At 41.0% G+C, this 17,631-nt stretch overlaps 1 protein-coding gene across 1 annotated transcript in view; it reads left to right on the top strand.

The window, feature by feature from the left end:
- The window catches only part of LOC124788416 (UDP-glucosyltransferase 2-like), a 41,614-nt gene extending 25,603 nt beyond the window's left edge, over positions 1-16,011 (top strand). Inside the window, exons 4-6 of the mRNA XM_047255681.1 lie at positions 1,430-1,889; positions 15,592-15,811; positions 15,986-16,011. Coding sequence (XP_047111637.1) covers positions 1,430-1,889; positions 15,592-15,811; positions 15,986-16,011 — 706 coding nt within the window. The remainder of the gene's footprint in view (positions 1-1,429; positions 1,890-15,591; positions 15,812-15,985) is intronic.
- The last annotated feature ends 1,620 nt before the right edge of the window (positions 16,012-17,631 follow it).

Here is a 17,631-nt window from a genome sequence, read left to right as displayed (position 1 = left end):
CAACCTGACACATAGAAAGCGACCTTGAACCACATTAGTTTGTTTTCCGTAGCCAGTTACGAACACCCGATGTGAATTGTTCTGTTCACGTTTCGGGATGCTATAAAGCGTGAAATTCCACGTTGCAACGTAACAAGATTTCGTCTTGTTGTTCGTTAGCTTTCATCTCCAGTGAGAAGATGTCTCTTCCGTAGCCCGCTGTATGGTGCTGGTAGATTTGAGGATATTTCTGAAAGTCTGTCATCATCATCATCATCATCGTTTTCCAACTCCAGTTTACCGGGTGTGATGTACAAGCGGTCGCCATCTCCTTCTGTCTTCACACATCTTCTGTTCCAGGACAGCTTCCCATTTGTGTCCCTCCTCCACATCTGATCTTACACTCTCTATCCAGCGTTTTCGAGATCTCCCCCGTGGTCTTCTTCCTACGAGTCTCAGGTTGAAATACCTAAAGCAGGTCTTTGGTTGTTCATTCTCATTATGTGCCCTTACCAGTGACGCCTGCGTTTCCTTATGACGCTGATAACAGGAACCTCAATACCAGCTACTTTTCTGTTCACCTCATTCCTGATTTTGTCCTTTCTGATTGTCTGAGTCATAGTTCCAATGAATCTCATTTCTGTTGCCTGAATTCTGTTGAGGTCTTTGTTTAGTAGGGTACATGTTTCTAAACCATATGTTACGATTTGTGAAAAACAGGGATGGTACATTGTCACTTTTGCTTTTCGTGGTATTTTATCATCCTAGAGATTTCTGATTTGGCTGTAAAAATTGGATTCTTTCTGTGCTCTGCTGACTATTTCCTGCTCAATGGTCTTGTCTTTCGAGATCATGCTCCCTAGATACTTGAAATGTGAAATATTTTACCTTGACCCTTTCTAGAAATATATTGAGGTTGTTCCTTGTCAGTTGTTGGTTATTTCTACTGTCTGGAAGTCTGAAATTTCTGAAATAACGGTAGGAAAACACAGCAACTAGTGCTATCGCGTAGGAGTGCGTTAGAAGCTTAGCCTATAGAAGAGGTTACAACAGAAGTACACTTGGAGAGATAGTTCAGTGCAGGAAAAACAAACAGTGGAACCTGGACTTCCATATCGCAAAGTAAATGTTAAGGCGCCTGTATACTCAGAAATTCCCTTTCAGTACATACCAATGTAGGCTCAATCATATCGGCTATTCCCGAGATCCCATCAGTGCCTTACAGGTGAGTTAGAACACAAGCAGCAGGATTAATTTGATTATACCAGCATATTCATTTTATTCTGTCCCATCTCTGGACATTCGTGACGTCACTGTCAAATTTTCTTCTTCTCTCTTGATGTCAGTCTCGGAGTATGTCTTAAGTCAATGTCGTGCCATTTAGAATAATCCAATATTTCGTCAACGACTTCATCTAGCAGCAGCACAGTTATACATAAATTTGTTACAGGTCAGCTCCGAAGTTCGACCTGGTTATTTTGGAACGATTGCTGACGCCGTGCTTCTACGGTTTAATTCACAAAGTGGGCTCCCCGCCTCTCATCGGATACATTACCGTAGGCGCAATTATACCCAGCCTCTGGACTGATGGAAACCCAAGTAATCCAGCTTACCTTCCAGACAGCGTCGTCACCTCTTCACACCGTATGTCATTCTGGGAGAGACTTTACATGACATATATATGGCTATACACAAATTATTACTACTTCTGTGTAATGATGCCGGATCAAGACAAAATCCAGAGAAAATATTTCGGACCAGACGTTCCATCAGTTTATGAAACTGAAAAAAATTTCAGTTTAATGCTCATAAACAATCACTTCAGTATAAACTACCCCCGACCGCATCTGCCAAACATGATAGAGCTGACTGGACTGCATGTGGAAGCCGATTCGCCGGCTCTTCCTAAGGTAACGTCTCTTACTTTCTGTCTTCACAATATTAATTACCACCTTGGTATCAACTGAGTTGTCAAATACAGGGTGTTAAAAAAAGGTACGGCCAAACTTTCAGGAAACATTCCTCACACACAAATAAAGAAAACATGTTATGTGGACATGTGTCCGGAAACGCTGAATTTCCATGTTAGAGCTCATTTTAGTTTCGTCAGTATGTACTGCACTTCCTCTATTCACCGCCAGTTGGCCCAATTGAAGGAAGGTAGTGTTGACATGCGACTCATTGCTCTACAGTACTAGCATCAAGCACATCAGTACGTAGCATCAACAGGTTAGTGTTCATCACGAACGTGGTTTTGCAGTCAGTGCAGTGTTTACAAATTCGGAGTTGGCAGATGCCCATTTGATGTATGGATTAGCACGGGGCCATAGCCGTGGCGCGGTACGTTTGTATAGAGACAGATTTCCAGAACGAAGGTGTCCCGACAGGAAGACGTTCGAAGCAATTGATCGGCGTCTTAGGGATCACGGATCATTCCAGCCTATGACTCGCGACTGGGGAAGACCTAGAACGACGAGGACACCTGCAATGGACGAGGCAATTCTTCGTGCAGTTGATGATAACCCTAATGTCAGCGTCAGAGAAGTTGCTGCTGTACAAGGTAACGTTGGCCACGTCACTGTATGGAGAGTGCTACGGGAGAACCAGTTGTTTCCGTACCATGTACAGCGTGCGCAGGCACTATCCGCAGCTGATTGGCCTCCACGGGTACACTTCTGCGAATGGTTCATCCAACAATGTGTCAATCCTCATTTCAGTGCAAATGTTCTCTTTATGGTTGAGGCTTCATTCCAATGTGATCAAATTGTAAATTTTCACAATCAACATGGTTGGCTGACTAGAATCGGCACGCAGTTGTGCAATCACGTCATCAACACAGATTTTCTGTGAACGTTTGGGCAGGCATTGTTGGTGATGTCTTGATTGGGCCCCATGTTCTTCCACCTCCGCTCAATGGAGCACGTTATCGTGATTTCATACGGGATACTCTACCTGTGCTGCTAGAACATGTGCCTTTACAAGTACGACACAACATGTGGTTCATGCACGATGGAGCTCCTGCACATTTCAGTCGAAGTATTCGTACGCTTCTCAACAACAGATTCGGTGACCGATGGATCGGTAGAGGTGGACCAATTCCATGGCCTCCACGCTCTCCTGACCTCAACCCTCTTGACTTTCATTTATGGGGGCATTTGAAAGCTCTTGTCTGCGCAACCCCGGTACCAAATGTAGAGACTCTTCGTGCTCGTATTGTGGATGGCTGTGATACAATACGCCATTCTCCAGGGCTGCATCAGCGCATCAGGGATTCCCGGCGACGGAAGGTGGATGCATGTATCCTCGCTAACGGAGGACATTTTGAACATTTCCTGTAACAAAGTGTTTGAAGTCACGCTGGTACGTTCTGTTGCTGTGTGTTTCCATTCCATGATTAATGTGATTTGAAGAGAAGTAATAAAATGAGCTCTAACATGGAATGTAAGCATTTCCGGACACATGTCCACATAACATATTTTCTTTCTTTGTGTGTAAGGAATGTTTCCTGAACGTATGGCCGTACCTTTTTGTAACACCCTGTATATTTAAAAAAATCACTAACTGAAAATTACATTTTAACGATAACTAAATAAATTTAAAAACCTGTACCAACGCTTAACCTGTCACAATAACAATGCTACACCACGGACCAAAAGTTGTGCACAGTTAAAAATTAAGGATATAAGTATGTGAAATACACACTGACGGAGAAAGGCGCAACACCAAGGAGTTGAGCGACGTAAATGGAAGTTGGTAGGCGTGTTTCTACATCTGAAAAACGATGTCAACTCAAATGTTGCACCAGTCGCATATGATCGGCGCTAGCAGCGTCCATATGAGGATGCGAATCAGGTTTGTTTTAAATACACGCTGTAACTGTCGTGAGCGTTAGTTACCTTTGAGATTGGACGTGGTGAGTTATGCCAGTCAAGAATGTCTTTGACGTCGATGTTGTCATTATTAACAATTCACTGAGCTTGAACGAAGACGTGTAATACGGCTACGGGAACCTGGATGTTCCTTTTGAGCTATGCCAGAAAGACTTGGCAGGAATGTAACCACTAGGCATGATTCTGGCAGCGGTGGTCGCAAGAAGACTGGGCTCCGGACGGTTCCGTGCCACTATCCATAGGGAGGACCACCGTGGTCGGCGTACGGCTCTGGCGTACCGCACTGCATCTACAGCAGCAGTTGGCTCCACTGTGACTCAACGAACTGTTACAAATCAGTTACTTCAAGGCTAGCTCTGAGCCAGACGCCATGTAGCGTGCATTCCACCGTCCCTCTAAACGACAGCCTTTTGTGACTTCAGTGGTATCAAGCCAGAGCTCTTTGGTGGGCAGGGTGAGGGTTTGTTGTTTTTTCTAGTGAAATCTGGTTCCGCTTCGGTGTGCCGGGTAGGAGGCGGCCAGCTAAGGGCCTGCAACTTGCCTGCGTGCTACACACGCTGGACCTACTCCTGCACTTACGGTCTGAGGTACGATTTCGTGAGACAGCAGGAGCACTCTCCTGGTTATCCCACGTAGCCCGACTGCAGATTTGTACGTCAATCTGCTGATTCGACCTGCTGTGCTGCCATCCATGAACAGCATTCCAGGGGGGAATTTTCCAACAGGAAAACACTCGCCCACATCCGCTGTTGTAACCCACCACGCTCTACAGGGTGTCAACATGTTGCCTCGGCCTGCTCGGTCACCAGATCTGGCACCAATCGAGCACATGTGGGACATGATCTGACGGCAACTGCAGCGTCTTCCACAAACAGCATTAACTGTCCTGGTATTGACCGACCAAATGCAACAGATATGGAACTACATCCCAGAAACTGGCGACTGGCACCTGTACAATACAACACGTGCATGTCTGAATGCTTGCATGGTCTCTGTTGGTTATACCATTTATTCAACGTATCAGCATTTCACATTTCCAATGGATTACCTCGCACTTACATCAACCTGTGCTTTTTCAATCTTAATCATTTAAATATATTACCTTGACAATGTGTTCCCCAAATTTCATTACACTGCATTTACGAGATGCATTCAAGTTCTAAGGCCTCCGATTTTTTTTCTCCGGACTGGAAAGAGATAGAAACATGCGCATTGTTTTAAAATGAGGCCGCGTTCATTGTCAATATGTGCCAGAGGTGGCAGCACCGTATGGCAGATGGAATTTTACCGCCAGCGGCGAGAATGAGAACTGTTTTAAATACTTAAAATGGCATCGTTTTCCTTACTTGAACAGCGTGCAATCATTCGTTTTCTGAATTGCGTGGTGTGAAACCAACTGAAATTCATCGACAGTTGAAGAAGACATGTGGTGATGGAGTTATGGATATGTCAAAAGTGCGTTTGTGGGTGCGACAGTTTAATGAAGGCAGAACAACGTGTGACAACAAACCGAAGCAACCTCGGGCTCGCACAAGCCGGTCTGATGACATGATCGAGAAAGTGGAGAGAATTGTTTTGGGGGATCGCCGAATGACTGTTGAACAGATCGCCTCCAGAGTTGGCATTTCTGTGGGTTCTGTGCACACAATCCTGCATGACGACCTGAAAATGCGAAAAGTGTCATCCAGGTGGGTGCCACGAATGCTGACGGACGACCACAGGGCTGCCCGTGTGGCATGTTGCCGAGCAATGTTGACGCGCAACGACAGCATGAATGGGACTTTCTTTTCGTCGGTTGTGACAATGGATGAGACGTGGATGCCATTTTTCAATCCAGAAACAAAGCGCCAGTCAGCTCAATGGAAGCATACAGATTCACCGCCACCAAAAACATTTCAGGTAATCGCCAGTGCTGAAAAAATGATGGTGTCCATGTTCTGGGAGAGTGAGGGCGTAATCCTTACCCATTGCGTTACAAAGGGCACTACGGTAACAGGTGCATCCTACGAAAATGTTTTGAAGAACAAATTCCTTCCTGCACTGCAACAACGTCCGGGAAGTGCTGCGCGTGTGCTGTTTCACCAAGACAACGCACCTGCACATCGAGCTAACGTTACGCAACTGTTTCTTCGTGATAACAACTTTGAAGTGATTCCTCATGCTCCCTACTCACCTGACCTGGCTCCTAGTGACTTTCGGCTTTTTCCAACAATGAAAGACTCTCCGTGGCTGCACATTCACCAGCTGTGCTGCTATTGCCTCAGTGATTTTCCAGTGGTCAAAACAGACTCCTAAAGAAGCCTTCGCCGCTGCCATGGAATCATGGCATCAGCGTTGTGAAAAATGTGTACGTCTGCAGGAGTCGTGTGAAGTTAGCACCCCTTTTTCGAGAAATATACATTTTTTTCAGAGTTCTTGATAGATATGGCATAGTTCTAGAGTTCTTTGTACAAAATTTCAATAGTTCTGCAGAATTTAGCGAAGAAAACAACAATATTCGAAAAAATTTTCGTATCGAAAACGTTCTTTGGCAATTTCCGCAAAATGTAAATAAGTACAAGAGTTCTGAGCACAGTTCTGAACAGAGCTCCAAGAGTTCTTTCGAAAATCCAAGTAACGTTTTTTTGTGCAGCTAATAGTTTACGAGATAATTGCATTTAAATGAGAAAATCTTTTCACTTACTGTGAAGTTGGCACCCTTTTTTTCACAAATGTATACTTTTATCAGATTTCTTGATAGATATGCCATAGTTCTAGAGTTCTTTGTACAAAATTTCAATAGTTCTGCAAAATTTAGCGACGTAAACAATATCCGAAAAAATTTTCGTATCGAAAACATTCTTCGTCTATTTTCGCAAATTGTAAATAAGTACAACAGTTCTGAGCACAGTTCTGAACAGAACTCCAAGAGTTCTATCGAAAACCCAAGTAACATTTTTTTGTGCAGCTAATAGTTTACGAAATAATTGCAATTTAAGGAGAAAATCTTTTCATTTACTGTGAAGTTGGCACCCTTTTCTTCAGAAATGTATATTTCTTTCACAGTTCTTGACAGGTATGCCATAGTTCTAGAGTTCTTTGTACAAAATTTCAATAGTTCTGCAGAATTTAGGGAAGAAAACAACAATACTCGAAAAAAATTTTCTATCGAAATCATTTTTTGTCAATTTTCGCAAAAATTAAACTGGTACAACAGTTCTGAGGACAGTTCTGAACAGAACCCCAAGAGCTCTATCGAAAATCCTAATAACATTTTTCTATGGCGATAATAGTTTGTGATAAATTGATTTAATGTGGGACACACTTTCTCTACAGAAAATATAAATATATTCGTACAACAGTTCTCATGACAGTTCTGGACACCACGCGAAGAGTTCTATCGAAATTCCTAGTAGAATTTTTTAGTGCAGGTAATAGTTTAAGAGGTAATCGCAACTTAATTAAGAACCCCATAAGAGCTCCTACTGTGAAGCTGGCACCCTTTTTTTCAGAAATATATATTTTTTTCAGAGTTCTTGATAGATAAGTCATAGTTATAGAGTTCTCGGTACAAAATTTCAATAGTTATGCAGAATTTAGCGAAGAAAACAACATTGTATAACAAAGCTGATTCAGAAACCCTTTCCTTTTGATACAATTCTTCCTGTTGCCACAATAAATCACTTGTGCATAGATTCCAACTGTACTGATCATTACAAAAATACAACCATTGACCAGCGGCGCACATTTCTTGCAGCGTTGTACAAAGCATTCGGCTTATCCGCTGTGAAAATACCACACTTAACGCTATTTTAAAATTTACGGTGGATGGCTTCCGTTTATCTACAATGTCAGCATCTATCGAATTATCTTCATGCAAACGTGATGCCTGGATCACTCACTTCCCCTTTTAGGTACGGAGGAAACTAGAGTTCAGTCTTGTGGAAGTCAAAAAAGGAAATGTGGGCAGCCCTTCTTTTACTGATAGCAAACTCTAGAGAAATCTCCACACTTGTTTTTCTTCATCATGCCAACAAAAGAAAAACTCTCCCTTCATAGCTCTATTATCATTCCAGTACTAGTAAACCAGTTGTCCGCTTTCACATTTCGACCTGACTGATATATAGGTTTACACAGTCACAGAACAACATCAAATTGTTTATTGCTCAGTTGGTAAATCCTTCTGGTTGCAACACAGCGTATATTTCCAAACTGTAGAGGTAAAATACTTAAGCATCCACACTTAAGAATCCATACTCGTTTGTTTTGATTGATACATATTGGCGAAAACTGTACCTTCCACAGAATCCTTCCAGCTTCTTGCCTACTGTAACATTTTCTCCAAGGGTGTAAGATTTGTGGTAGTTGCGTACAAACACAGTAAATATTTCCCGAATAGCTGTTAGCTTGTCTAATTGTCTCCTTTCATCACGAATAGCGCGACTGTAAAATCTCTCCAGAATAAATTTGAAACGTTTTATGTTCGTTTGCGAGGTGAAATTTTTCAATGCCATCACCATCAGTTCCACACAGATCTTCCAGGCTTTATCTGTTACTTTTGTTAACAACAATTAAAAACAAGAGACTGATGAAGGCTTTCAATTCAATATCATCTATTGATTTTACCCCTCTCTCACGCTGAAATGAGGCTTTAATGCTCTCAAAATTCTGATTGGAATACAAAACTACAATAGACAAATATCGTTATCTATGAGGTAATTACAGCATCACAAATGCTGCTTTGGCTGCACCTATTGGTACAGGTAAATTTCGAATAATATTATGATCTTCGAACAATATGCTTCGAATTTCTTCAACATTATCTAGTACTTCCCACTTAAAATAATAAAATTCCTATAAAATAACGCAACCAGGCGCAGTGTATTAATCTGATATTAGACGTTCAGACAGCGGACACTGACTATTAAACAGTTCAAACAGAATTTAAGTGCAGTTTACATTCTGGATTAGCTTTGTACTACTTACTACGTTGATAAACAAATAAACTAATCGCTGAAATGAAATACGAAAGGGCACAGTGGATAAAAACGAGCAATCGGCTCATATCTCATCAAGAGAGCATTAGCGTCGATACTGAATCATACATACAACAATGAAAGGCACACATGAAGTGTATATTTTTAGAATCAGGAAGAACCAGATGAATTTTATCACGTAAAACAGTAATTGTTTTGAACTCTCATGACATCCAGGACCCACTAACAGCTAAAAATATGCCCAGGACCCTCATGGATGAAAGTTATATTGCAACATCACCAGCCGCTAGGATACATAAAAACATGTGCTGTGTGTAACGAATAAATTTGAAATTGATGTCGTTAATATTGTTGCAAACATTTGTTCTAGTTAGAAAGGAAGTGTGGAAGTTTGATGAGTTACACTACAGCGAGAGTTAAAAGTCTTTACAATGTATAGAAATGTAAGTATATTTACTGAATATATCGTACAAACGAACTAAGTAGTATGTTTAAATCCTAATTCAATACATGACTGATAGAGGTGTTATAATGTTGAGGGGATACAGTATTAAAATTAATAAGAAGTTCGAAATTTGTAAATAAGAACCTCGTTTATTTGGTCCTCAATAATCCGGATTTCCGGTTTATCCGGATTCATATTTTGTGTCCCTTGGTATTTTTCTCTTTTTTTTCTTATAACACGAAGATGTGTAGTCGGTGAGGTACATAGGCTGCTTATCACCAGGCCGGTAATTTAGTCTAGTACTGCGTGATAAGGAACTCGGAGTGTGTGAATGATATTGTTTCTCAAGTATTGTACATTAATATAACGGTGTATTGATGCCCATCAAGTAAGTTGCATAGTAACCACGCCAACAGCACTCCACCATAGCTCATTGTACCTCTGGTGCGATTCTCGACAGGTGTGACACCATCTGGTTAGTGGCGCGTGTGAATGTATCTGCTCTCTCAGCCATCTGTTTGTTTTGCACTGACGAGCCTTCTCTCCTTGAATCATCTAAGCGTGCACATCCCACGCTTCCACCTACAGTTACTACAGTCAGTCTTAAGAAGGTGTACTGGCATTTGTATAGTGCTGAACATTTAAACTTTTTGTATTTAGTAGAATATACATCCGGTTTTCGATTTTCGGTTTTCCAAAATAAAAGTGAGAATTTAAGATCGTACTCATAGCTGTACTTCCAGCAGTACTTCATCTCCTGCGTTCCCAATTTCGTAGAAGTTGCCCTACGAAAATTGCAGAAGAAGCACTCCTGGACGAAAGGATATTGTGACGATATTCTTTGGTCACAGCCCGGGGTTAGAGACCCGGTCCGGCACACAGTTTTTATCTGCCAGTAAGTTTCACATCGGCGCACACCCACTCTATTTCATAATCTACTGGCACCATAAAAATGTTATGAGGGTTTTTAAAAGAACTCTTTCGGTGCTATCCAGAAGTGTCAGCAAAAGGGTTGTGCCAATTTATTATAATGTAGACCAAGTGGGTCTCTCGAAAATGCTATTATCTCATTAACTGTTATCCCCACAAAAAATGTTATTACAGTTGTCGGTAGAACTCTTAGGGTCGTATTAAGAAATGCCATCAGATCTTTTGTACGAATTTATTACTTTTACATGACAAAAGTGAGTCCCACATTAATTATCTCATATAATGTCATCGTCACAAATAATGTTATTATAGTTTTTGGTAGAATTCTGTGGGTGATATTCAGAACTGTCATCAGAACTATTCTACGAATTTTGCTATATTAGATAAAGTGAGTATCAGATTAAAATAATTATTGTATAAACTATTATCGCCACAAAAATGTTCTTATCATTTTCAATGCAACTCTTCCGGTGCTATCCAGAACTACCAACAGAACTGTTATACAAATTTATTTTTTCCAAACTGACAAATAATTTTTTACCATACCAAAATTTTACCGAGTTAATGTTTTCTTCCCGAAATTCTGTAGAACTATTCGTGTTTTGAGCAGGGAAATCTAGAACTATTGCATATAAATCAAGAACTGTGAAAAAAATTTATATTTATCGTAAAAGGGGTTCAAACTTCACGGGAAATGCTCATAAGCATTCCTTAATAAAGGCAGTTACTACGTAAACAATTACCTGCACAGAATATGTTACTAGTATTTTCGATAGAACTCTTACGATGCTATCCAGAGCTGGCATCAGAGCATACGAACAGACATAATTGTTTTTTTAGTAAGAGTGCCCCACAATTAATCAGTTACCATACAAACTATTATAACTACAAAAAATATTATTATGATTATCGATAGAAGTCCTGAGGTGTTAACCAGAACTGTTCATCAAAACTGTTGAACGAATTTACTTTTTCTGTGGAGAAAGTGGGTCTAACATCAAAGCAGTTACCGTATAAACTACCATCGCCACAAAAAGATATTATTAGGATTTTCGATAGAGCTCTTGGTGTTCTGTTCAGAACTGTTGTACGAATTTACTTTTTGCGAAAATTGACAAAGAATGTATTCGATAAGAAAAATTTTTCGAGTATTGTTGTTTTTCTCGCTAAATTCTGCAGGACTATTCCAATTTTGTACAAATAACTCTAGAACTATGACATTTCTATCAAGAACTCTGAAAAAATATATATTTCTGAAGAAAAGGATTCCAACTTCACAGTAAGTGAAGAGGTTCCCTCCTTAAATTGCAATTATCTCGTAACGTGTTAGCTGCACAAAAAATTGTAATTAGGATATTCGATAGAACTATTGGGGTTCTGTTCAGAACTGCCCTCAGAACTGTTGTCCGAATTTACTTTTTGCGATAATTAATAACGAATGTTTGCTATTCGAATTTTTTTGAGTATTAATGTTTTCTTCGTTAAATTCTGCAGAACTATTGAAATTTTGTACAAAGAACTCTAGAACTATGCCATATTTATCAAGAACTCTGAAAAAAACCATATTTCTGAAAAACATGGTGCCAACTTCAAGTAAGTGAAAAGATTTTCTCATTAAAATGCAATTATCTCGTAAAATATTAGCTGCAGTAAAAAATGTTACTTGGATTTTCGAAAGAACTCTTGAAGCTCTGTTCAGAACTGTGCTCAGAACTCTTGTACTTATTTACGTTTTGCGGAAATTGCCAAAGAATGTTTTCGATACGAAAATTTTTCGAGTATTGTTGTTTCTTCGCTAAATTCTGCAGAACTATTGAAATTTTGTACAAAGAACTCTAGAACTATGGCATACCTGTCAAGAACTGTGAAAGAAATATACATTTATGAAAAAAAGGGTGCCAACTTCACAGTAAGTGAAAAGATTTTCTTCTTAAATTGCAATTATCTCGTAAGCTATTAGCTGCACAAAAAAATGTTACTTGGGTTTTCGATAGAACTCTTGGAGTTCTGTTCAGAACTGTGCTCAGAACTGTTGTACTTATTTACAATTTGCGAAAATTGACGAAGAATGTTTTCGATACGAAAATTTTTTCGAATATTGTTTACGTCGCTAAATTTTGCAGAACTATTGAAATTTTGTACAAAGAACTCTAGAACTATGCCATATCTATCAAGAACTCCGAAAAAAATATATATTTCTGAAAAAAAGGGTGCCAACTTCACAGTAAGTGAAAAGATTTTCTCATTAAAATGCAATTATCTCGTAAACTATTAGCTGCACAAAAAAATGTTACTAGGATTTTCGAAAGAACTCTTGGAGCTCTATTCAGAACTGTGCTCAGAACTCTTGTACTTATTTACATTTTGCGGAAATTGCCAAAGAACGTTTTCGATACGAAAATTTTTTCGAATATTGTTGTTTTCTTCGCTAAATTCTGCAGAACTATTGAAATTTTGTACAAAGAACTCTAGAACTATGCCATATCTATCAAGAACTCTGAAAAAAATGTATATTTCTCGAAAAAGGGGTGCTAACTTCACACGACTGTCTGCAGGGCGATTACGTCGAGAAGTAACGCCAGTTTCATCGATTTCGGGTGAGTAGTTAATTAGAAAAAAAAAATCGGAGGCCTTAGAACTTGAATGCACCTCGTATTATTGTTTGGTGTTGCGGTCTTTTTTCCGCTAGTGTAAAACAAATTGAAGTGTAAAAGTTTCTCCAGTGCGTCTAATTAGAAAACCCTTCAAAATGAGGTACACAGTACGAAAATTCTGGTGGCGAAACTAAAACGCAAAAAGGAAGGCGGGAAGGTCATTATATATTGAACAGTCTATGTCGAGATCATTACAGATAGAGAAAAATGGTTCAAAATGGCTCTGAGAACTTGGAACTACTTAAACCTAACTAACCTAAGGACATCACACACATCCATGCCCGAGGCAGGATTCGAACCTGCGACCGTAGTGGTTGCGCGGTTCCAGACTGTAGCGCCTAGAACCGCTTGGCCACCTCGGCCGGCAGATAGAGAAAGGCCGCTATTTGGGGAAGGATGGGAAAGGAGGTCAGTAGTGTATTTTTCGAAGTAAATATCGTGGCATTTGCCTGAAGCGATTAGGGGAAACCACAGAAAATCTAAATCTCGATGATCGCATCCGTTCCTGGCTCTTCATTTTCCGGCATGAGAATCCAGTGTCTTAACCACTGCGCTACCTTGTTCAGTAACTGGAAAACGTCTTTTGCGACCAAAAAATTCTTATTCAATATTTATACCACTTTCACACGTGCTTGACAACAATGTACCGCGCATCAATTTGTAGCGTCAAGAGCTCTATTGACAGTTCATTCCGCTTCTGAGAAAGACTGTGCCGTGGTCTTAAAGAGTAATCAGTGACAAGTAAAGGGCTAAAATTTTCTCCCCGACATGATCTGTAGTATTTACATCGCTAATGAGCCCTATGAAAATTTCGCCCACTGGAGTACCTCCATCGACAATGGCATTACTGTCTCCACACAGGGAGTCTTGTCCCATTGTCCCGTCCGCAGCTCGTGGTCGTGCGGTAGCGTTCTCGCTTCCCACGCCCGGGTTCCCGGGTTCGATTCCCGGCAGGGTCAGGGATTTTCTCTGCCTCGTGATGACTGGGTGTTGTGTGCTGTCCTTAGGTTAGTTAGGTTTAAGTAGTTCTAAGTTCTAGGGGATTGATGACCATAGATGTTAAGTCCCATAGTGCTCAGAGCCATTTGAACCCATTGTCCGTCTGAGAGGTCGTAGAGATCGCTGCATTATCTTATATCTGTATCCATGAAACCACTCCGACTAACATGCAGCTCTGCTGGTGTGATATCTCACAAACGGCTGGATTACATTATAAATAAAACGATTTATGTGATTCAGTTTCTCCAGGCGTATTTTGTGACGAAATAAATCTCGGGTCAACAGGCTGGTATGAGTGTGCATAGGGCACAATATTTCGGCAATTGACTACGTTGCCACCATCAGGTGCGCTGATGGTGGCAACGTAGTCAATTGCCGAAATATTGTGCCCTATGCACACTCATACCAGGCTCTTCACCCGAGATTTATTTCGTCAAAATGGTTGATTCCCATGGTTTCTTCTGAATATCTCTACAACTTATTTCGACAATCATATTGAAAACTGAAGTGGGCATTACATGCTAAGAACATCCTTTCCGCCCAATCATATTCGCCGGCCGGAATGGCCGTGCGGTTCTGGGCGCTACAGTCTGGAGCCGAGCGACCGCAACGGTCGCAGATTCGAATCCTGCCTCGGGCATGGTTGTGTGTGATGTCCTTAGGTTAGTTAGGTTTAATTAGTTCTAAGTTCTAGGCGACTGATGACCTTAGAAGTTAAGTCGCATAGTGCTCAGAGCCATTTGAACCTAATCATATTCCATAAGAAATGGAACTACTTCTGTATATCCACGAGTGGGAGAGACACCGCTAGTCGTCTGGCAGACTGGTCAGCTGCTCTGAGCCTCTGATGGATGGTTTTTTGGCAAACCGAAACTCCTGGGACAGTTGTTTGCCATACATTCATCGTTGGATTTCGTTGTGTAATTAAGGCCAGATATCTGTGACTGTTGCGGACTGTTACTCTCCAACTTACTCCTGACCTGTGATGAAAGTTCCTGTGTCTACGAATCATCTCTAACGGCATCGATATGAGCATTATTGATAAACTGAATGCTGCTGAGTTTGCAGTATGTGCATGGCCGCAAATAATGATTTTACACTGCCTGAAGGATCCAGATAATGACTTTGTGTCATCCTGTTACAAATGTTAAGAGAAAAGCTAAGCACTGCGCACGACGAAACTGAGACACGGAAGAGGCGTTATGGGTCAGAGCGCGGGTGCACAGACATTAAGACACTGGAATCTCATTCAGGATGAACATGGTTCAATGCCACATCCTGCCATACAGGTTTGTGTGTGATCTGATGTAATGTGAATACTTAAGGCGAATTCTAGGATGGTCCCCCTGGATAGAAAACTGCCGACGACCTTCTGATCTGTGTGAAATACAAGTTTTGTCTGCATCTTGAATGACCTATCGTCGATTGGACGTTGAGCCCTAATCCTCGTTATGCGCATAGCCAAACTAGATACTACTTTATTAATACACATTTCCACTCGTGGAGAAATCTGGACTGTTACTTACAATGCATGTTTCACTTGTTCTTTACGATTGGTCAGTGGTGGATCCGTATATTTGCATGATTGTATTTAACGGAAAGGGTGTCTAGAACGTATGTTTCGATGGAATTTATGACACATTTACTTTCAATTGCCTTTATAATAATTAAAAATTGATTATAGTTGTTTACAATTCATTGTTTACTTTCATGAGCAGGCCATACGAGATTGGCTGGACGGTGCCGAATATGGCGCCGTGTACTTCAGTCTGGGATCCACTCTGCAGGCGAGTACGATGCCAGAAAATAAAAGGCTGGCGTTCCTCGACGCTTTCAAGAAAATCCCACAGAGGGTGCTGTGGAAGTGGGAGGAAGACATGGACGACCTGCCGCCCAACGTCAAAGTCTCAAAGTGGCTGCCGCAGCAGTCTGTACTAGGTATGTTGCGCTACTGCATGAACATCACAAATATACAGGGCTTTATTTGTATGTCTCTTTCCCACGTTTGTCTGCCCCACTTACTGAAAAGTAATTGGATTTGCAAGAATCGTATTCATAAGCGAATCTCGTGAAGGTCTTGAGAGCAGAAACTACCTTTCCTATTGTTTGCAGTTTATTACTATTGCCTAGATGTGTAGTTCTGTATTTTTACAAATCATTGGCTCGCATGCTTATCACAAAAACATTCACAATATTTTAGCAGCAGTATCTTGCCATCTGGGGAGGTGGCCGACTGCTAGAATATCTGTCCATAAATGTGCAGGCCATTGACTTCCACTAAATCCTAAATCTCACCATTTCAAATTATACTCCGTCCATCGAATCAGAATGTTCAGCGGCCAGTCACATTGATATTAATCGAGAGGACGAGACTATATGCTGGCACTGGGTTTCATCCAATTCCTTTCTTTCGTGACTTTTTCATTTGTAACAGAGTAAACAGAACACTTACTGGGCAAGCCCCATAATGATCATCCACGAGTTACATATACATTCGTCATACTTTATAGAAATTTCGGACAAGTTCTAATAAAGACACTGACGAACCATTTCGATGAGAACTTTTCCAAGACAATACTCCAAATGCCTTTGCTACTGGTGAACACCTGAAGTGCGCAAGTAGAGGGGTTTTCCTGTTGATTGTAATCTGAACCTGAACGGAACGTCTGGTTATTGGATTTACTGCAAAACACGAGCAGGGTAGCAACGCTAACCTCCCTAGGATTTCGAACATTAGAATGATTTGTTGCCCACACTTAACTATTGAAGGGGATCGCTGTAAACTCGGAATATACGTCCACGCTGGGTCAGTCATCTGCGATGTCACTTCACACATTTTTTGGGGTTCAGTATTATCAGAGAGCCCTTCAGGGCCACCGCAAGGCGCCTTTGCAACACCGCACGGCGTTCACCAATGAAGTTAGTTGTGGATTACTCGGTCCTCTGTATGAAGCTAACTGGCGAACATTAGCTGAAGAAATGTACAATACAGGTAAAATATATCGTTCTGATTACTGGCTCTTTAAATGCGGGGAGAGAGCTATATTCATGAGTGTCCTAATAAGAGCACGAGTGGTTCCGTGGGAAAGTGCCGTGGGTGATAAGCTAGGGTAACCTCTATTTGACAGCAGTTGTGTGTTGGCCGAAAGCGGTCTGGGCCGATATCCAACGTAGTGCTTCTGGCACCTCTTCCGTGTTCTTCATGAGTAATGGTTGGCCTATTAGACCACGTTATGCCGACGTGACCAGTCGCGCACGATTTGAAGTCACTCAATGACGTAAAGCAACTGCAGTGTTGCCTGTGGTCAGTTTTACGAGCGCTCCAAACAAACATCGGAACAGCTGTTCGCAGTTAACGGCCAATGGCAGTCAATGGGAGAATACTAACAGCCCGTACCAGTCGCACAGAGCACGCAAAAGAGAATAAATTGAAAATAGTTTTGATATGGCACTGTCTGAGAACTGCATTGATGGAAATAAATCTAAAATGTGATAGTCGAACCAAATTTAAACAGGGTAAACGACCTTTTAATAAAATCTAGACCCAATCATCTTCTCTTTCACTGAACGAACTTTACATATGTTAGCTAGCAGTGACTAATTCCATGTGTAGGTTTCTGAAGTAAAAAGGATGAAATTAAATTTACTGTGCAACTCAAAAGAAATATAGTAGTACTCATACAGGCCTACTCGTCCTGTACCTTTACTCGGGCATTTAATAACCAGGATCAATAAAATTAAATAACCATTGTTTACTG

This window comes from Schistocerca piceifrons, chromosome 3 (assembly GCF_021461385.2).
Source record: "Schistocerca piceifrons isolate TAMUIC-IGC-003096 chromosome 3, iqSchPice1.1, whole genome shotgun sequence".
NCBI lineage: Eukaryota > Metazoa > Arthropoda > Insecta > Orthoptera > Acrididae > Schistocerca > Schistocerca piceifrons.
This window is presented reverse-complemented; position numbering and strand designations above follow the sequence as displayed.